At 45.0% G+C, this 22,020-nt stretch overlaps 1 protein-coding gene across 1 annotated transcript in view; it reads left to right on the top strand.

The window, feature by feature from the left end:
• prtg (protogenin) overlaps window positions 1–21,304 on the top strand; it is a 39,555-nt gene extending 18,251 nt beyond the window's left edge. Inside the window, exons 9-20 of the mRNA XM_062963394.1 lie at window positions 238–402; window positions 1,361–1,720; window positions 1,808–2,005; window positions 10,643–10,738; window positions 10,860–11,046; window positions 11,155–11,282; window positions 11,951–12,121; window positions 12,885–13,073; window positions 13,228–13,348; window positions 14,221–14,389; window positions 14,506–14,610; window positions 14,695–21,304. Coding sequence (XP_062819464.1) covers window positions 238–402; window positions 1,361–1,720; window positions 1,808–2,005; window positions 10,643–10,738; window positions 10,860–11,046; window positions 11,155–11,282; window positions 11,951–12,121; window positions 12,885–13,073; window positions 13,228–13,348; window positions 14,221–14,389; window positions 14,506–14,610; window positions 14,695–14,982 — 2,177 coding nt within the window. The 3' untranslated portion in view covers window positions 14,983–21,304. The remainder of the gene's footprint in view (window positions 1–237; window positions 403–1,360; window positions 1,721–1,807; window positions 2,006–10,642; window positions 10,739–10,859; window positions 11,047–11,154; window positions 11,283–11,950; window positions 12,122–12,884; window positions 13,074–13,227; window positions 13,349–14,220; window positions 14,390–14,505; window positions 14,611–14,694) is intronic.
• Window positions 21,305–22,020: the final 716 nt, after the last annotated feature.

The following is a 22,020-nucleotide window of genomic DNA, read 5'->3' as shown; positions in this document are numbered from 1 at the left end:
CCGGCCGCTAATTGGGAAATGTGGCGCGAGTGCCCGTAATCCTCCCTAATTAAAACAGCCGAGTCGACGGTGGGACGGTGGGAAAAACCCTCTCCAGGTGGGACTCGGTCAAGGGAAGAATGGGGCGTTGTGTGGTTTGGCCGCGTTCCAGCAGCATTCTCTCCTGGCGTTTGCCCTGCACCTGTGGCTCGCGGCCTCTGCAGAGGTGCCCCTGGAAATGGGATGTTTCTCCCGCAGGCCTGAACAACGAGGAGTACCAGGTGGTGATTGGGAACGACACCACGCACTTCCTCCTGGACGACCTGGAGCCCGCCAGCAACTACTCCTTCTACATCGTGGCCTACATGCCCCTCGGGGCCAGCCAGATGTCCGACCACGTCACCCAGCGCACCCTCGAGGACGGTAAGGGCCCCGCCAGGCCTTGTACTGCACACGGGGCACCGGCAGGAGGGCGGGGGGGGGGGGGCACGTCCCTATGGGGCGCCACTATCAGAAGCGTCCTTAGAAAGATGCTGCTGGAGATGCAGTTCCCCAATTGGGGGTCCCCAAAAAACACCCACACAAGGAAGGGATGCAATGGGACCCCGGCCCAGCAGATGGGAGGCCCCGGGTCCTATTTGGAAGGCCCAAACTCCTCCTCAAAGAGGGCACCCCCCCACACCCACCGTAGAGGTTTTTGGGGACGGAGAGGCTGAGATGCATCCTCTCTCTGGGATCGGCTTGGGGCTTCGGCATGCCCTGATGGAGATCGGCCCTACACAAGCGTGATGTGTAGAGATTTTCTACGAGGGCTATCCACAAAGTAGGATACGTTTTGGATTTTAAAAGGGGCAAAGTATAGGAGAAATCATTTACCATATGCAGCTGAAAGACACATCTCAATAATACAATCTCAGGTAATCCCCATTGAAATCTAGGCACGTCTCATATAGATAAATGAGTTTGAAATGAGTAAATTTGCCGCCTCTCTCCTCCGTGGCTGGCAGCACGGCGTTTTGGCTACGCTGCAGGAAGGGAGAAGGGGGAAGAGCTGAGGACACAAGCGGGGAATTTACTGGGGCAGTACTTTTCAAACTCATTTATCTATATGAGACGTGCCTAGATTTCAATGGGGATTACCTGAGATTGTGGTATTGAGATGTGTCTTTCAGCTGCATATGGTAAATGATTTCTCCTATACTTTGTCCTTTTTAAAATCCAAAACGTAACCTACTTTGTGGATATATATCCCGATTCCGTGGGCAAAAGGGGGTTCCGTGTTGGGAAGGGTTGAAGAGGGTCCTGCCCTGGGGGGGGGGGGGTGTTTGTGCAGTGAGTGCTGCCCTGCCTGACTCTGGCTCTCTTCCTCTTCCCCTTCCAGTTCCCCTGAGGGCCCCTGAGCTGAGCCTGACCAGCCGCAGCCCCTGGGACATCCTGGTCTCGTGGGCGCCCCTGCCGGCCAGGCTGCGCCGGGGGGAGGTGGTGTCCTTCCGCCTCTCCTTCCGCCTGGCCCCGTCTTCCTCCTCCTCCTCCTCCCCTTCCCCTTCCTCTTCCCCTTCCTCCCGGGAGGCCGGGGAGGCCCAGACGCTGGAGCTGCCCGGGGAGGCCCAGGAGCACCTCCTGGAGGGGCTGCGCCCGGACGCCCTCTACCTGGTGCGCATTGCGGCCGCCACCCGCGTGGGCTGGGGAGAGGCCTCCCTCTGGACCTCCCACCGCACGCCCAGGCCCTCCGCCCACACAGGTACGTGCCTGCCCCCCTCCCTCCCACACACCTGCCCTCCTCCAGGGCCGGGGCCCCCACTCACGACCCCTCCTCCCGCTCTTGCAGTCCCCAAGTCCCCGGAGCTGCTCCTGCAGCCCCTCAACTGCACCACCATCTGGGCCCAGTGGCAGCGAGAGGAAGAGGAGGAAGAGGAAGGCCCCTCGGTCCAGGGCTACAAGCTCTTCTACAAGGAGGAAGGGCAGCAGGAGAGCCGACCACTCCTCATGGAGGCCTCGCGCCGGGAACACACCATCAGCGGCCTGGGTGAGTCCGGGGCGGCCCAGGAAAAGCCTCTCTTCCCAAGTCCTGGTAGAAAGGCCCTTCCCAGCTCCCCTTCCTTCCCAGCAGAATGTCTTCCATATATACATACAGTAGAGTCTCACTTATCCAACATAAACGGGCCGGCAGAATGTTGGATAAGCAAATAGTTGGATAATAAGGAGAGATTAAGGAAAAGCCTATTAAACATAGGTTATGATTTTACAAATTAAGCACCAAAACATCATGTTATGCAACAAATTTGACAGAAAAAGTAGTTCATTACGCATTAATACTATGTTGTAATTACTGTATTTACGAATTTAGCACCAAAATAACACGAGATATTGAAAACATTGACTACAAAAATGCGTTGGATAATCCAGAACGTTAGATAAGTGAGTGTTGGATCAGTGGGACTCTACTGTATATATATGTGTGTGTGTGTATACAGACGTGTATGTGTATATATATCTCTGTCTGTATGTGTATATATCAGTGATTCCCAAAGTGGGTGCTACTGCCCCCTGGTGGGCGCTGCAGCAATCCAGGGGAGCGGTGATGGCCACAGGTACATGTATCTTTCTGTTTAATTGCTATTAAAAAAATTTAAAAATTAATTTCCAGGGCACTGAGTAATATTTTTTCTGGAAAGGGGGCAGTAGGCCAAATAAGTTTGGGAACCACTGATATATATGGATATGTGTATGTATATGTGTGTGTGTGTGTATATCTTATGTATATATATGGAAGTGTGTGCATATATGTGTGTGTATATCTGTCTGTATGTATATATATGGATGTGTGTGCATATATATATGTGTGTGTATACATACGTGTTTATATGTGTGTGTATACATGTGTAATGTGTATATATGCATACATATATATATGTATATGTGTTAACATGTGTATATATGTGTGTGTATCTCTGTGTGCATGTATATATGGATATGTGTATATATGTGTGTATATGTATATATGAGTATATATGTATATATATGTCTAATGTACAGGGTGTTTGAAAAAGAACTCCCTAGTTTTAAGTTAAAACACATTAAAACTGGGGAGTTCTTTATATATATATATGTGTGTGTGTGTGTGTGTGTGTGTGTGTGTGTTTATATGTGTATATGTGTGTGTGTGTATATATATGGATATATATGTATATGTGCACACACACACACACACACACATATACATATATCTTGAAAATAAGCCAATGGTATGCCTTGCTCCCTGTACCTTATGGTGTCAGTCTGTCCTTCCTTCCATTTGGGAATTGTGCTCCTTCCTTCCGTGGTTCTCTTTGGGAGGGAGAAAGAAAGGCCTGGCCTTCCTGGGTGTTTGTCAGGCCAATAAATTGGGAATTAAGTCCCCGAGACGAGGCCCCGATCCCTCCCTTTTCAGCCTTGATGTGAACAGCAGAGAGAGAGGGAGAGAGAAAGGCCTTTGAAGGCGGCTTTGGGAAGGAAAATTGACCCCGTCCGCCGCCTATTAATCACCCACCCGGAGCCCCTCTCTCTCTCTCTGCCTGTCATGGGCCCGGAGGAGCCTCTCCCCATTGTTCCCCTGAATGGTGTGAGGTCTCTCCCCAAAGGTCTCTGGACAAGTCAAAAGGGGGGGGAGAGGGAGAAAGAAGCGGGAGGGGTTTCTCAGGCACCATTTGCACATGAAAGAGAGAGAGAGAAAGGAAGGAAGGAAGGAAGAGAGAGAGAGAGAGAGAAAACTTTCCTTAATTCCCTAAGTGGGTAAACTTTGGCGACAAACATTCAGATGTTGGATCCAAATGCCCCAAACTCCACAGGTGGGAAGATCTTGCTTCCACCTAGAACAACAACTGTTGGTGTTGTTATTTAGTGTCCACTTGCACTATAGTATTATTAGTAGTAGTAGTCGTAGCAGTATTATGTGTCCACTTTCACCAAAGTCCATTATTATTATTATTATTATTATTATTATTATTACTATTATTATTACTTAGAGTCCACTTTCACCAGTCTATTATTATTATTATTATTATTATTATTATTGACACAACGATGTTGTATGACACAGCAAACAAGATAGACATGCTGGATTTCGTTTCACAAAACCACAAGTCGAACACTTCCCAAGTGTCTAGGACTCTGTGATGTATTTTCGGATGATGCGTGCAGATCCCAGCAGGGTGGCCTTTTGTTATTATTATTATTATTATTATTATTATTATTATTATTATTATTATTATTATTATTATTGCACAGCAAACAAGATAGATATGCTGGATTTCATTTCACAAAACCACAAGTCGAACACTTCCCAAGTGTCTAGGACTGTGTGATGTATTTTCGGATGATGCGTGCAGATCCCAGCAGGGTGGCCTTTTGCAGTTGGCAAAATTATTATTATTATTATTATTATTATTGGATTCACCATTGTTGTTGTTGTTGTTGTTATTTTCATTTAGTGTCCACTTTCACCAAAGAGTTCATCATCATAATCATCATCATTATTATTATTTAGAGTCCCCTTTCACCAGTCCATTATTATTATTATTATTATTATTATTATTATTATTATTATTATTATTATTTAGTGTCCACTTTCACCAATTCTTCTTCTTCTTCTTCTTCTTATTATTATTATTATTATTATTATTATTATTATTTAGTGTCCACTTTCACCAGATTATTATTGTTGTTGTTATTATTATTATTATTATTATTATTACTATTATTATTAAAGAGTCTACTTTCACCAGAGTTCATTATTATTATTATTATTATTATTATTATTATTATTATTGTATGACACAGCAAACAAGATAGATATGCTGGATTTCGTATCACAAAATCACAAGTCGAACACTTCCCAAGCATCTAGGACTGTGTGATGTATTATTATTATTATTATTATTATTATTATTTAGTGTCCACTTTCACCAGATTATTATTGTTGTTGTTATTATTATTATTATTACTATTATTATTAAAGAGTCTACTTTCACCAGAGTTCATTATTATTATTATTATTATTATTATTATTATTATTATTATTATTATTATTGTATGACACAGCAAACAAGATAGATATGCTGGATTTCGTATCACAAAATCACACGTCGACCACTTCCCAAGCGTCTAGGACTGTGTGATGTATTTTCGGATTATTATTATGTGTCCACTTTCACCAGAGTATTATTTTTACCCCTTAGCAAGACCCCCAAGTGAAAACTGACCCAAACCCACACAGAAAACAACAGATAGAAAAGTCTATGACACTCTGTAACATGATGGTTGTTCCTGGCTTATCAGTAACATTTTCTAAGCAGAGGGACCTCCTTGCCTGGCTTCTTTGCACATGGATGGATGGACGGATGGATGGAGAGGAGGGTCCGTCGGCCGGCCGGAGAGAGGCCTCAATCCGCCCCTTCCCCCCTCCCTGCCTTCCTATTCTCTTGGCTTTGTCCTCCCCTTTGAGGGGCCTCTGGACACCGGGAGAGACCCCTTGCCCCCAAAGCAGCAGAGCAAACAGCCCTGTCCAGCCCTCCTCGGTCCGCATTGACCAGCAGCTGGGAAGAGGGACAAAAGGGGAGGCCACCCGAGGAGGAGGCAGGATGGGTGGGTGGAGACCCCCCTCTATCTCCCTTTGTGTGGGTCTCCAAGGGGGCAGTGGAGGGGTCCCAACCTCCCCCCAAAACCTGGTTGACTCATCAAGTTCCACTGGTTAACCTACTCCCCAAATCCTTCCAGGACTATGAGAAGCAATAATAATCATTATTATTATTATTCAACTTGTGATTTTGTGATACAAAATCCAGCATATCTATCTTGTTTGCTGTGTCATAATAAAATAATAATAATAATAATAATAATAATAATAATAATAATATCACACAGCCCTAAACGCTTGGGAAGTGTTCGACTTGTGATTTTGTAATACAAAGTCCAGCGTATAGATCTCGTTTGCAGTGTCATATTATGTCTTTGTGTCAATAATAATAATACTTTATTTCTAGACCTCCCACTCTCCCCAGAGGGACTCAGGGCAGTCATAAACCTTTAATAATAATAATAATAATAATAATAATAATAATAATAATAATAATAATAATAATAATAATAATAATAATAAATCACACAGTCCTAAACGCTTGGGAAGTGTTTGACTTGTGATTTTGTAATACCAAGTCCAGCGTATAGATTTCATTTGCAGTGTCATACTATGTCTTTGTGTTAATAATGATAATAATAATAATAATAATTTATTTCTAGACCTCTCTCTCTCCCTAGAGGGATTCAGGGCAGTCATAAATCTTTAATAATAATAATAATAATAATAATAATAATAATAATAATAATGGAAACAATAGACATTGACAAAATTATGATCTGCCAACTGCAAAAGGCCACCCTACTAGGATCTGGATCCGAAAATACATCACAATCCTAGACACTTGGGAAGTGTTCGACTTGTGATTTTGTGATACAGAATCCAGCATATCTATCTTGTTTGCTGTGTCATACAATATTATTATTATTATTATTATTATTAATAATAATAATAATAATAATACAGTCCTATACACTTGGGAAGTGTTCGACTTGTGATTTTGTGAGACGAAATCCAGCATGTCTATCTTGTTTGCAGTGTCACACAATAATAATAATAATACATCACACAGTCCTAAATGCTTGGGAAGTGTTCGACTTGTGATTTTGTGAAACGAAATCCAGCATATCTATCTTGTTTGCTGTGTCATAATAATAATAATAATAATAATAATAATAATAATAATAATAATCCAAAAATACATAACACAGCCCTAGACACTTGGGAAGTGTTCAACTTGTGATTTTGTAATACGAAGTCCAGCGTATAGTTTGCAGTGTCATACTATGTCTTTGTGTCAATAATAATAATAATAATAATAATAATAATAATAATAATAATACATCACACAGTCCTAAATGCTTGGGAAGTGTTCGACTTGTGATTTTGTGAAACGAAATCCAGCATATCTATCTTGTTTGCTGTGTCATAATAATAATAATAATAATAATCCAAAAATACATAACACAGCCCTAGACACTTGGGAAGTGTTCAACTTGTGATTTTGTAATACGAAGTCCAGCGTATAGTTTGCAGTGTCATACTATGTCTTTGTGTCAATAATAATAATAATAATAATAATACATCACACAGTCCTAAATGCTTGGGAAGTGTTCGACTTGTGATTTTGTGAAACGAAATCCAGCATATCTATCTTGTTTGCTGTGTCATAATAATAATAATAATAATAATAATAATAATAATAATAATAATAATAATAATACATCACACAGTCCTAAATGCTTGGGAAGTGTTCGACTTGTGATTTTGTGAAACGAAATCCAGCATATCTATCTTGTTTGCTGTGTCATAATAATAATAATAATAATTATTATTATAATTATAATATATTGCACCATTGGAGGCTCATGCAATGTGAATTGATCCTGCAGTGTGTCATTGTTGATGATAGGGAGTTCAACATAAGGGTCCAGGTTGCAGAAGCATTCTCTCCTGACGTTTCGCCCACATCTACGGCAGGCCTCCTCCCACAGGCCCCTTCCTTTTCCCCCTCCGCCGCTTAAGCGGCGGAGGGGGAAAAGGAAGGGGCCTGTGGGAGGAGGCCTGCCGTAGATGTGGGCGAAACGTCAGGAGAGAATGCTTCTTCAACGTGGACCCAACCTCCCCCTTTCTTGGACCTCCTTGGGTTCTCTTTCTTGCTTTCTGCTTGATGTGTTGACTTGGCTGGGCTTTGGGCGCTGCATTTCTGGGGGTCGGGTTTCTCGGCCCCCTCCCCGCTGCCCCCTCCTTGGGGCCATTCCCACCCTTCCCCCCCTCCGGCGGTCAAAGGGCAGGACCCCGGTGTCAGGGCTGCTCTGGGCCCCATTGAAGGATGAGACGAGCCCCCAGGAGAAGGAGGGGGGTTGTGAAAGAGAGGAAGGGTCTTGCTTGGGGAGGAAGGGGCTTCTCCCCAGGAAAGGGCTTGGGCGCCTCCTGGTGCCCAAGGAAGCAGAAGATAGATAAAAGAAGCAATAATTGAATGTGCACAATAATATTAGGGTGGAAAGATACATCAAAATGGACAGTAAATAAATGGTACAGTAGAGTCTCACTTATCCAACACTCACTTATCCAACGTTCTGGATTATCCAACGCTTTTTTTGTAGTCAATGTTTTCAATACCTCGTGATATTTTGGTGCTAAATTCGTAAATACAGTAATTACTGTAGAGTAATTACTGGGTAGAGTGGCCTCCCTGTTGAGCCCCAGCCGTGGGACACCCAACCCCACGCAGAGGTGAAGGAATCCACCAAGTCATATACTGAGCAAAGGTATGAAGCAATTCCAGGAGACAACTCCCAGAGATCCAGCTCCTTGGCAGTTCTCTTAAAACCACTGCAAGAAACAAGGCAAAAATCTATATATACAGTAGAGTCTCATTTATCCAAGGTTCTCCGTCGTGGTCTCTGTGAAATCACACATATGGTATTTCCCTGCGCCTGCGCAGTCAGTTCGGAATCTTCTAGAGCTCTAAGATACATTTTGGCGGAAGCCCCGCCCACTCCCCATGAAGGTATATAGCCAGTGGGAGGGGCTACCGCCTTAGTTCTTTTTGTCCGCCGCTTTAGCTTTAGATGACCACTCGGAGAAACATGGTTACAGGTAAGCAACCTTTACTTCTGGATAATCCAAGCCATTTTTGTAGTCAATGTTTCCAATATATATGATATTTTGGTGCTAAATTCATAAATACAGTAATTACAACATAACATTACTGCGTATTGAACTACGTTTTCTGCCAAATTTGTTGTATAACATGATGTTTTGGTGCTTAATTTGTAAAATCACAACCTAATTTGATGTTTAATAGGCTTTTTCTTGATCTCTCCTTCTTATCCAACATACTCGCTTATCCAACGTTCTGCCGGCCCGCTTATGTTGGATAAGTGAGACTCTACTGTACCAATATACGGTGGAGCAAATGGAATTTGAAATCATGAATGTGAAATTAAATGTTGTAAAAACTAATGAAAATAGAGAAATGGAAGAAAGATGGACCAAGGTAAAGAACTGTATCATGAATCAATCCGGAGATCAAGCCATAAGAAATAAGACACAAATGTTATATAGTACAGTAGAGTCTCACTTATCCAACATAAACGGGCCGGCAGAACATTAATAATAATAATAATAATAATAATAATAATAATAATAATAATAATAATAATAATAATAATTTTATTCTTATTCCCCGCCCCATCTCCCCGAAGGGACTCGGGGCGGCTTACATGGGGCCAAGCCTGAATAGAACAATAAAAACAAGACAAGAAACCAATAAAACCAATAATCAAACCATAAAAACAAGTCATAAAAATCACATACAAGATGTTAAAATCATGAATAAGGTTCAAAGAATAAGAGAATTGGATAAGAGAATTTGTTGGAGAGATTAAGGAAAAGCCTATTAAACATCAAATTAAGTTATGATTTTACAAATTAAGCACCAAAACATCATGTTATACAACAAATTTGACAGAAAAAGTAGTTCATGCTATGTTGTAATGACTGTATTTACGAATTTAGCACCAAAATATCACCATCTATTGAAAACATTGACTACAAAAATGGCTTGGATAATCCCGAATGTTGGATAAGTGAGACTCTACTGTATATAGGATAGAAATGTATAAAGATAAAGATATAAAGATTGTCTCAAAAAGAAATGAATATGTAAAAGAAAACAATCCTCGTGTTGGTGGTGGGAATTGTTTTGTATATGTACGGTATGTATTTTTTGTGTTTTAAAAAATAAAAATTCGTATTAAAAAATAAAAAGGAAGGAGAAGATAGGAAGGGAAAAGGAGGGACTGAAGGGAAGGAAGGAAGGGGAAGAAGAAAGGGAGGGAGGAATAGAAGGGAAGGAAGGGAGGGAGGGAGGAAGAAGGAAGGGATAAAAAGAGGAAGAAGGAAGGGATGAAAAGAGGAAGGAAGGATGGGAGAGAAGGAAAGGAAGAAAAAATAGGAAGGAATGGAAGAGAAGGATAGCAGGGAAGAAAGGAAGGGAAGGATGGAAGAGAAGGAAGAAGGAAGGGATGAAAAGAGGAAGGAATGAGAAGAAAAAGAGGGAGTGATTGAAGGGAGGGGAAGGAAGGATAGGAGGGAGAAAAAAAGGAGGACAAAAGGGAGGGAGGGAGGGAAGAAGAAAGAAAAGCAAGACAAGGAAGGGAAGAGAGAATGAAGGAAGAAGGAAGGGAAGGAGAACGGAAGGAAAGACATACAAGGAAGGGAGGAGGAAGATGAGAAAGGGAGGAAGGGAGAGAGGGAGGGAGGGAGCAAGGAGGAAAAGAAGGAAGGAAGGATGGGAAGGAAGGAAGGAAGGAAGGAGGAAGAGACACCGGCCAGAGAAATGTGATTAGAAGTAGAAGAGTGACATGGGTTGTTGTGAGTTTTCCGGGCTGTATGGCCATGTTCCAGAAGTATTCACTCCTGACGTTTTGCCCACATCTATGGCAGGCATCCTCAGAGGTTGTGAGGTCTGTAGGAAACTAGGCAAGGAATATGACCCTTTGCTCTCTCTCTCTCTCTCTCTCTCTCTCTCTCTGTGCGCAGGTCCCCGCAGGAAGTACCATGTCCGGCTGCTGGCCTTCAATGGGGCGGAGGAGGGATACCAAGCCGACCAGACCGTCAGCACACCCGGATGCGTCTGTGAGTGCCCTCGGGGGGGGGGGGGGGGCGTTGAGCGTGCACGTGTTTTATTAGTAGTAATAATAATACTAATAGTAATCCTGGTTGCCGGCCAACATGCCTTTCTTCTTCGGATGCGCAGCCGTCCGCGACCGCCTGGAGCCTCCTCCGCCTCCCCCTCCGCGCCTGTCTGCGCAGGCGAACTCCTCCTCGGCGGTGCTGCTGCGCTGGGGCCGCCCCGCCTTCTCCTCCTCCCCGACCCTCAACTACACCCTGCGCTGCCACCCCGTCGGACTCCAGAACGCCTCCCTCGTCCGCTACCTCCAGACGTACGTAGCGCCCGCCTCGCACCGGTTCTGGGCCCCCCCAGGGAGGGGACAGGGACCGACCGCTCTCACCGGGACCCCTTCCCGTCTCTCTCTCTCTCTCTCTTCCAGGTCGGAAACCCAGATCCTGGTCCAGGGCCTGGAGCCCAGCACCAAGTACGAGTTCGCCGTCCGGCTGCACCTCGACCAGCTGGCCAGCCCGTGGAGCCCCGTCGTGTATCACTCCACGCTGCCGGAAGGTCATTATTCCAACCCAGGATTTTATCAAGCCTGTTTGTTTTATATGATTTTATTTGTTTTATGGCTTGCTTTATTGTTGATTGATTTGTGTTATTGTTGTGTTTTATATTGTCTGTTTTGCCTGGGCTTGGCCCCATGTACGCCACCCTGAGTCCCCTTGGGGAGATGGGGCAGGGTATAAAAATAAAATTATTATTATTATTATTATTACAGTAGAGTCTCACTTATCCAACACTCGCTTATCCAACATTCTGGATTATCCAACGCATTTTTGTAGTCAATGTTTTCAATACTTCATGATATTTTGGTGCTAAATTCATAAATACAGTAATTACTACATAGCATTACTGTGTATTGAACTACTTTTTCTGTCAAATTTGTGGTATAACATGATGTTTTGGTACTTAATTTGTAAAATCATAATTTAATGTTTAATAGGCTTTTCCTTAATCGCTCCTTATTATCCAACATATTCGCTTATCCAGCGTTCTGCCGGCCCGTTTACGTTGGATAAGCGAGACTTTACTGTATATTATTCCTATTCTGTGGGGAGACTTGGGTGGCGTCCTGGAGCATGGCATCATTGCGCTGAGTAGGGAGGATGTTCCTGTGTTTGGGTCTCCCGGTATGTGTGAGTGACGTCCGTCTATGTCTTCTCCTTTGGCAGCTCCCTCAGGACCCCCGCTGGGGGTGAAGGTGACCCTGATCGAGGAGGACACGGCCCTGGTGTCCTGGAAGCCCCCCCTCGGGATCGGGGCCGCCGTCTCGCGCTACACCATCCTCTACGCCTCTCGCAAGGCCTGGGCAGCCGGGCAGTGGCAGGTCCTGCACCGGGAAGGTCAGTCAGTCCGCAGGCAAAGGAAGGGGTGGCGCCGGTCAGATGCCTTCTCAGGGCTACAACAACAATAATAATAGTAGTAGTAATAATAATAATAATAATAATAATAATAATACTTTATTTATATCCCACCGCCATCTCCCTACAGGGACTCAGGGCAGCTCACATGGGGCAAGGCCCGACCAGCAGAATTTACAAAAACAACAGCATAAATACATTGCACAATATACAAAAATATAAAACACAGTAAGACAATAAAACAGGATTTAATACAGCAGTAATAATATCAATCAACCACCAAGTACAATTCAATCGACTTCATTGGTGGGGGGGACTGCAGCAGCAATATAAAAATTACATCATCAGTTAAAATACCCGAATAAAAGGGACCTAATAAAATTCAGGATAGAGGTATAATGCCAACTGGGCCTCTATTCCTCTCTGTTGCTTTCACAAAGATTGTATCAACGTGAAAAACTTTTTAAAAGCCAAAATCCCTCCCATGATATCATTTCTTTTGCACCTGCTCTCCTTATCTCTAAGACGGAGAAGCAAGTCCTTAATTGCCAGCCCTGCTGACTCAACTCCAACCTCTCCGACCTTGACAAACATTCATCTTCCCCGATTCCCATGGGGACTGCCTTCACCGTTCTCTTGGGAACTGCCAGGAGATCCCAAAACATTTCTCATTCGGCCCTCTGAATCTCTCCCAGCATCCACTACCTCATCTTCTGACCAGGCCACGACACTCTCTTTGCCACAGGAACGATCACCATGGCTCTGCTGGAGAACCTCCTGGCCGGGAACGTCTACCTGGTCAAGATTGCGGCCTCCAACGAAGTGGGCGAGGGACCCTTCTCCAGCGCCGTGGAGCTGGCCGTCCGGCCCAAGGGCCCCCCCGAGTCCAACCAGAGGCCCAAGCGCCTGGATGCCGGCGATGCGGGAGACCCAGGTGTGTGTGGCGCTCAAGGAGTGCCACCTTCCCTTCGTTCCTTTCTTGGAGTCATCCGTCCATTTCCGTTCTTTTTCTGGCCGTTTGGCTGCGTTGCGGGGTCATTTCACCCCCAAAAGGAAAACCTCTCCCATCTCTCCTTCCTCCCTTGCAGCCGACTCCGGCTCCTACCAGCTGGACCAGAGGTCCATGACGGGCATCGTGGCCGGCGTCTCCATCGCCCTGGCCTGCATCTGCGCCTGCGTCCTCATCCTCATCCACCGCGGAAAGGCCAGGTCGGTTCTCTAGCGTGGGATTTGTGGTTCTGTGAGAAGATTTATAGTTTCCAAATCACGACTTCCCCCAACCGCTGCAAGCTCAATAGCAAGCAGAGGAATTGTTAGGAATTGCGGGAGTTGAAGTTCAAAACACCTGGAGGGCCAAAGCTTACAACTGCTGGCTCTGTTGGGATCTTTGCACCGAGCCAGACTTTGCACTGAAGTGCGTTTTAATATACAGTAGAGTCTCATTTATCCAAGACTCGCTTATCCAACGTTCTGGATTATCCAACGCAATTTTGTAGTCAATGTATTCAATATATCATGATATTTTGGTGCTAAATTCATAAATACAGTAATTACTGCATAGCATTACTGTGTATTGAATTACTTTTCCTGTCAAATTGTTACTGTATAACATAATGTTCTGGTGCTTAATTTGTAAAATCATAACCTAATTTGATGTTTAATAGGCTTTTCCTTAATCTCTCCTTATTATCCAACATATTTGCTTATCCAACATTCTGCCAGCCTGTTTACGTTGGATAAGCGAGACTCTACTGTATCGTGATATTTTGGTGCTAAATTTGTAAATTCAGTAATTACTGCACAACATTACTGCATATTGAACTACTTTTTCTGTTAAATTTGTTGCATAACATGATGTTTTTGGTGCTTAATTTGTAAAATCATAACCCAATTTGATTTTTATAGGCTTTTCCTTAATCTCTCCTTATTATTCAAGATATTTGCTTATCCAAGGTTCTGCCAGCCCATTTAGCTTGGATAAGTGAGACTCTACTGTATGTGTTTTACAGAAGGTTTTTATATGCCGCAAAGAGAGGAGGGTTAGAAGCAAAATCATTATTATTATTATTATTATTATTTAGGAAAACGTCTGCTCCCAAAAGCGCCCCCGAGGCCTCCGACCATCTCTCCTCGGCTGGGACGCCTCCTTCCCCCGGAGCCCATGAAGCTGGGAAAGGGGCCCAAGACCCTGCCGAGAACATGGAGTCCCTGCTTCCCAGGACTGCGGGGAGCACCTTCCTGGACGCCAAAGTATGGGGCCGGAGAAGTACTGTTGGGAATGGTGGGAGTTGGAGTCCGGAACACCCGGAGGGAGAGCCCTAATTGCTGACGAAGGAGACAATCCCTGTTCTTTTCCTTTTCTGCAGGGAGGGACGGATCTCGTCATCGACAGCCTTGGCCCCGTCGCAAAGAGCGGCTCGAGGAAGAAGTGGCTCTTCTTTCCTGACTCAAAGGAAGCCAAGGCCGGGAAGGTGAGGCCGGGGCCGGTCTAGCGGACCTTGAGGGGCCCCTCAACCCTCTCTGTGCCCCTCTGACAGCTCTCTCCTTCCTCCCAGACCCAAAGGTTGGCCAAAGCCGTGTGTCTGTTCCAGCCAAACGGAGCCGCCGCCGCCACCGCCGTCCTGGCGCCGGAAGGAGGCCCAACGGCGCAGCAAGGAGACACGTTTGCCACGGTTGCCGACACGGAGCACTCGGCCCACAGCGAGACGGGCGACTCGGGAAGGTTCTCCCAGGAGTCCAGCGAAGACCTGCACCGCCTCTCCGCCATCCTGTCCGGCGACCCGTGTGCGGCCCCCAAAGAGCCCCCCGACCCCTTCCGCCCTCCAGACCGACTGACCATGTGACCGCCTGACCCCCCGCCCACCGTTTTTGCTGTTCAAAGGACAATGAACAGGGAGCCAAAGCTTTAGGACGCGGGAGCCCTGGGAGGGCGGCAGGTGACTCCCGCCACGGTTTGTTTGTGTCTGTGTTTTGCGCGCGGAATCCCGCCCGTGTTGAATGTTCCACAATGTGAAGGGAGGGGGGGAGAGGGGCAGGCCTCGGGTTCGAGCCCAAAAGAGAGAAAGAAGGGTTTTTAATAGTATATTATATGGATATGTGTCTGTCGGTGCCGTTATCACTGGAGCGAAGGGCGCGGGGCCCTTGGCTTGGAGATTATCTACCTCAGTCGGCCGGGCGGCGGGTGCGGAGTGCCAAGGCGCAACCTCCGTCCATCCCCGCCTTACGCCTACTTTTTTGCGCAAAGAGTTGTTCTCAACTGCGATTACTTCCTAGTAGCGCCCCACTCAGTATTTTTTATAACTTCCCCCCTCCCTCCGTCTTGTGTGTGAAGTGTGCGAATGAACGAATGCGTGCGGTCGTGTGTTGTGTGCAAGTATGAGATTCGAAGGAGTTGTGTCGGGAGGCGAGGAGGAGGCGGCCGCCCAGCTCTCTCTGGCAAGTTGAAGAGGAGAAGGTGCCAAAGAAGAGGGGTGGGCCCGGCTCTGTTTCCCAAAGGTGAATGCGGTCCTTTGAGGGGGGCCAACAGGCCTTGGACAGTGCCTTCTGCCCCCGTTTCTGACCCCAATGACACCCACATTTGCAGTTGGGAGCGCCTGCAGTTCATCACATAATAGTCACACTTTTTTTGACGTGAGAAAACGGGGTGCGACTATTACGCGAGGAAAAGAATCTTCTGTTACTAGTTCAGCAGCACAAGGGTTTAACCCATAGATAGAGGGGAGATTAGACTTCCAAAGGCCTCTCTTCCAGGATTTCTAAGCTGCTTTATGGCCTTTGGAGAAAGAAGGAAGGAAGGAATCAGACCCGAAAGGCTCTGCGTCTATTATGCGAGGAACACAAACAGATTATATCCATTTCATTGCCCCAGAAATGAGGGTGCGACTATTATGTGATGAAATCTGGTTGTTTCTCCAAACAAATGCCCATTCAGCCACCCCAGAAATGAGGGCGCGACTATTATGTGATGAAATCTGGTTGTTTCTCCAAACAAATACCCCTTCAGCCACCCCAGAAATGAGGGTGCGACTATTATGTGATGAAATCTGGTTGTTTCTCCAAACAAATGCCCATTCAGCCACCCCAGAAATGAGGGTGCGACTATTATGTGATGAAATCTGGTTGTTTCTCCAAACAAATGCCCATTCAGCCACCCCAGAAATGAGGGTGCGACTATTATGTGATGAAATCTGGTTGTTTCTCCAAACAAATGCCCATTCAGCCACCCCAGAAATGAGGGTGCGACTATTATGTGATGAAATCTGGTTGTTTCTCCAAACAAATACCCCTTCAGCCACCCCAGAAATGAGGGTGCGACTATTATGTGATGAAATCTGGTTGTTTCTCCAAACAAATGCCCATTCAGCCACCCCAGAAATGAGGGTGCGACTATTATGTGATGAAATCTGGTTGTTTCTCCAAACAAATGCCCATTCAGCCACCCCAGAAATGAGGGTGCGACTATTATGTGATGAAATCTGGTTGTTTCTCCAAACAAATGCCCATTCAGCCACCCCAGAAATGAGGGTGCGACTATTATGTGATGAAATCTGGTTGTTTCTCCAAATGCCCTTCAGCCACCCCAGAAATAGGGTGCGACTATTATGTGATGAAACCCAGGCATTTCTCTCTCCCTGCCCCACTTCCCGTGATGTACTCCCCTTTAATGTAGTTCTGAATACGAAGTACCTTCCTGCACTTTGTTGCAGCCGTGCCTTCCGCCGTAGATGCATCTGTCCAGAGCGAGAGATGCCTTAAGATGCCTTAAGCGGGGCCCAAATTCTGTATGTTTTGCCCAGAATAGGGCTTTGAGCAATAAATGTAATACCTTCTGTTTACATAATTAAGGGGCGCGATGGGACCCTGGCTCTCTCCTCTCGGGAAGGAAGAAAGAAAGACCCAAAGAGAGAGCGCTGACCGGCCGCCGGGAGGGACCCACACAACTCCTGTTTATACTACCTCCTTGGAAGAAGTGATTATCTAGTATTATTGTGTGTGTTTTATTTCCTGTTCTCAGGGCGCAGTGTGTGTTCCTTTGTGTTGAAAAGCTGTCTTGCAGCAATGACAGGGTATCTATCTCTCTAGCTCTCTATCTGTCGTGTTTAATTTTTCTCTTTTTAAAGTCTGTCTGTGCGTGTGTGCGCGTTGTGCGAGAGGGTGACCTTGTCCACCAAAGCCAGGACCCCTGACCGTCCACCCCCGGCTCATTTCCTCCTCCCTTCCTTCCTTTCTCTCGTCCTATCTGATCCGATCCTATCCCTTCTTTCTTTTCTTCCTTTTTTCTTTCCCCCTCCCTTCCCATTCTTTTTTTCCTTCCTTCCCTCCTTTCTCCCAACCTATCTGATCCGATTCTAACTTTTCTTTCTTTCTTTCTTTTTTTCTTTCCCTCTCCCTTCCTTTCCTTTCCCTTTCTTTACTTTTCCTTCCTTCCTTTCTTTTTCCCATCCTATCCAATCCTAGCCTTTATTTCTTTCCTTCTTTCTTTTTCTTTCCCTCTCCCTTCTCTTCCCATCCCTTTCTTTTCCCTCCCTCCCTCCCTCCCTCCCTCCCTCCCTCCCTCCCTCCCTTCCTTCCTTCCTTTCTTTTTCTTTCTTTTCTTTCTTCCTTCCTTCCTTCCTTCCTTCCTTCCTTCCTTCCTTCCTTCCTTCCTTCCTTCCTTTCTCTTTCTTTCTTTCTTTCTTTCTCTTTCTTTCTTTCCCTCTTCTTTCTCTTCCCGTCCTATCCCATTCTATCCCATTCTTTACTTTCTTTCTTTCCTCCCTTCTTTTTCCTTCCATCCCATCCCATCCTTTACTTTACCTTCTTTTTTCTTTTCTTACGTTCTTTCTTTCTTTCCCTCTTCTTTCTCTTCCCATCCTATCCCATCCTTTCTTTCTTTCCTCCCTTCTTTTTCCTTCCATCCCATCCTTTACTTTACCTTCTTTTCTTACGTTCTTTCTTTCTTTCCCTCTTCTTTCTCTTCCCATTTTATCCCATCCTTTACTTTCTTTCTTTCCTCCCTTCTTTTTTCTTCCATCCCATTCCTTAATTTACTTTACCTTACCTTACCTTTCTCTTCTTTCTCCTCTCCCTTTCTCTCTCTTTCTTTCCTTCCCTCCTTCCTGGCTTTGGTGAATGGTCCCTCTTCCTCCTCCTCCTCTTCCTCCTTCCCTTTCGTAGGCATGTATTCCTCCTTCCTTCCTTCCTTCCTTCCTTCCTTCCTTCCTTCCTTCCTTCCTTCCTTCCTTCCTTTATGGGCCTTTTTCTCCTTCCCTTTTCCCCCCGAATCCGAGGCTTTAAAGACGAGCCTGGCGATGCCCTTGTACCAAAGAAGAATGTTGTGTCGGTTTGACAAAGAAAGCTGCATATTTTCCAAAAAGGACTTGAGCTGGGTGACAAAGAGAGAGAGAGAGAGAGAGAGAGAGAGAGAAGAAAAGCTCTATCTATCTATCTATCTAGGTTTGGATCCCTTTTATTTTTTTGCCTAAGTAGAGACTAACCAGGAGCGATGGCGGCATTGGCGTTGTTGTTGTGTGCGCCGGGTGCCTAGACTAGTTCTGCGATTGTGTTGCGTAATTAACTACCTCCGTGTTCCTTTGACCCCTTCCTCTCCTCCCCAAAAAGTGCAGAGTTTCTCCAAAGACTTCCTCCCTTCCTTCTTTTCCTTTTCTTCAGCAACTCGCTCTTCCGCTCTTAGATATACACTATTTTAGAGAGAGAGACGGGGGGAAATGTGTTTTTTTATATATTATTATATCTATAATTATATCTTATCTATCTATGTCCTTGCTGAAGGAAGAAAAGGAGCTCCTCTCACCAAAGATGTGTGTTGTGTTTTGCGGGCCAAGGCGACCTGCGCTTGCCTTCCAAAGACTTCTTGTTGACACTTTCTAAGCCTTTCCCTTCCCTTTTCCCCGGTTGTTTTGGGACTTTGGAAAAGACCCGTCTCCTGGGTTTTTCCAGTGTAAACAAAACAGTTTCCACAATGGCTTTGCAAGAGATCTAAGGCACTCGGTTGCCCGTGTTGTCTCCATGCCTTCCTCATGGCTCTGTGGATGATGGGATTGTGTCCCGATGGTGGGCTTAAGGAGCCTCGCCTTTGTTGTTGTGTTTTGTCAAGGGTCCCGTATCAGCAAAACCAAAGATGTTTCAGGTTGTTGCCTTTTGCAGAGCTTGCTGTGGGTCGGGGCTGGGCTTCTCCCTCTTGGCACCAGAGACCAAAGCTGCCCTTCCTGGCAGCAATAATAATAATAATAATAATAAATAATTGGAAGAGACCACATGGGCCATCTAGTCCAACCCCTGTAGTCTGCCATGCACGGGAATCACAATCAAAGCCCTCCCGACAGATGGCCATCCAGCCTCCGCTTCATGATAAGCATAGCAATAATAATGATGATGATGATAGTAATGAAATGGAATTGGAAGAGACCACATGAGCCATCTAGTCCAACCCCTGTAGTCTGCCATGCATGAGAATCACAATCAAAGCCCTCCCAACAGATGGCCATTCAGTCTCTGCTTCACGATAAGCATAGCAATAATAATGATGATAGTAATGAAATGGAATTGGAAGAGACCACATGGGCCATCTAGTCCAAACCCTGTATTCTGCCATGCATGAGAATCACAAAGCGCTCCCGACAGATGGCCATCCAGCCTCTGCTTCACGATAAGCATAGCAATAATAATATGATTCTATGATAAGCATAGCAATAATAATAATGATGATGATAGTAATGAAATGGAATTGTAAGAGACCACATGGGCCATCTAGTCCAACCCCTGTAGTCTTGTCATGCATGAGAATCACAATCAAAGCCCTCCCGACAGATGGCCATCCAGCCTCCGCTTCATGATAAGCATAGCAATAATAATAATGATGATGATAGTAATGAAATGGAATTGGAAGAGACCACATGGGCCATCAAGTCCAACCCCTGTAGTCTGCCATGCATGGGAATCACAAAGCGCTCCCGACAGATGGCCATCCAGCCTCTGCTTCACGATAAGCATAGCAATAATAATAATGATAGTAATAATAATAATGATAGTCCAACCCCTGTAGTCTGCCATGCATGAGAATCAGAATCAAAGCCTTCCCGACAGATGGCCGTCCAGCCTCTGCTTCATGATAAGCATAGCAATAATAATAATGATGATGATAGTAATGAAATGGAATTGGAAGAGACCACATGGGCCATCAAGTCCAACCCCTGTAGTCTGCCATGCATGGGAATCACAAAGCGCTCCCGACAGATGGCCATCCAGCCTCTGCTTCACGATAAGCATAGCAATAATAATAATGATAGTAATAATAATAATGATAGTCCAACCCCTGTAGTCTGCCATGCATGGGAATCACAATCAAAGCCCTCCCGACAGATGGCCATCCAGCCTCTGCTTCATGATAAGCATAGCAATAATAATAGCGGAGAGGAGCCAATGCCTTTGCATTGCAAAGAGTTTTGGGCTGGTTGCTCCCCACTGTGCGGGCTGTGTGGACGACGGGGGCCGAAACCTTGCTGTTGTGCCCCACTGCACACAAGCCCCCTTGGGCCCCGAACCCGGTCCCTCTTGGTGGCACATGGCTGACTCTGCAAACCCTGGGCAGTGGCCCTTCCCGTCCCCTTCCGTCCCGTTTCTGTTGTCTTTGAGGAGCGTGGCTGCCCAGCGAGTGGGGTCCCTCTGCCCCCCACTTGGCCCCTCTTTCCTTCCTGCCATTCCCTCTCCTTTACGGGCCGCGGCGCCTGCCTGGCGACGGAAGACGGTGGCGCTGAGTGATAATAACCATGCCACGCGTGCGATGGCATTGTTTCTCAGGGGATCAGCGCCCGCCGTGGCTTCCGTGGCCGGAGGGCGGCCGCCGTGCGCCCCGATCATGAATGTACCTCTTGACCCCCCCCCTTTCTATTTGACATGATGATGTTTTGTGGGAATTTTTATATATAAATATATATATAAACAGAACTGACCTCATTGCCTTTTTAGCGATTGTGTGTCCACCTCCTTTTGTGTTTGTGAATTCCTCCTTCCCTTGGACGCCGGGGCTTTTGCCCGGCCACCAGCCTCATGCCAAAAATGAAGAGAAGACGTCTAAATGCCAAAATAGGTTTATAATGAAACTGCTGTCTGGTAAACGGATGGATTGCACAGTTTGAATAAATTCTCTTTCCTTTAGTATAAAAACCCTGGTCGCCTCGTTCTTATAAGGGATTTTAAATGGGATCTTTTTTAAAATACTGGTTATATTTAATCCTGTTTTAATGTTTTCACATTGGTATGTTTTAAATTGTAGGCAGGTGCCTTTATGTTAAACCGCTTTGAGTCTCCTTCACGAGAGATAAAGTGGGATACGAGGAAATATAATACTAATACAAATAATAATAATACATTCTAATTCTGTGGTTCTCAACCTGTGGGTCCCCAGGTATTTTTGGCCTACAATTCCCAGAAATCCCAGCCAGTTTACTATCTGTTAGGATTTCTGGGAACTGAAGGCCAAACCGTCTGGGAATCATTAAGTTGCGAACCACTGTCTAATTGCAATATTATTAGTATTATATACAATATATTATTATATTGCAATATTATTAGCATTATATACAATATATTATTACATTGTGATATTATTAGTATTATATACAATATATTATTATATTGCAATATTAGTATTATATACATTATATTACAATATTGTCAGTATTATATACAATAGTAGATTGCAATATCATTAGTATTATATACAATATAGTATTCTTTTGCAATATCATTAGTGCTATTTAGCATTCTATTGCAATATAATTAGTATTATATATAACGTACTAGTATTATTATATTGCAATGTTATTATTTCTATATATTATATATATTATTAGGTTCTATTATGTAATTTCTATATATTA

The sequence above is a fragment of the Anolis carolinensis genome, unplaced genomic scaffold, assembly GCF_035594765.1.
Source record: "Anolis carolinensis isolate JA03-04 unplaced genomic scaffold, rAnoCar3.1.pri scaffold_11, whole genome shotgun sequence".
Taxonomy (NCBI): Eukaryota; Metazoa; Chordata; class Lepidosauria; order Squamata; family Dactyloidae; genus Anolis; species Anolis carolinensis.
The sequence above is the reverse complement of the archived record's forward strand: the minus strand, read 5'-3'. Positions and strand labels throughout refer to the sequence as shown.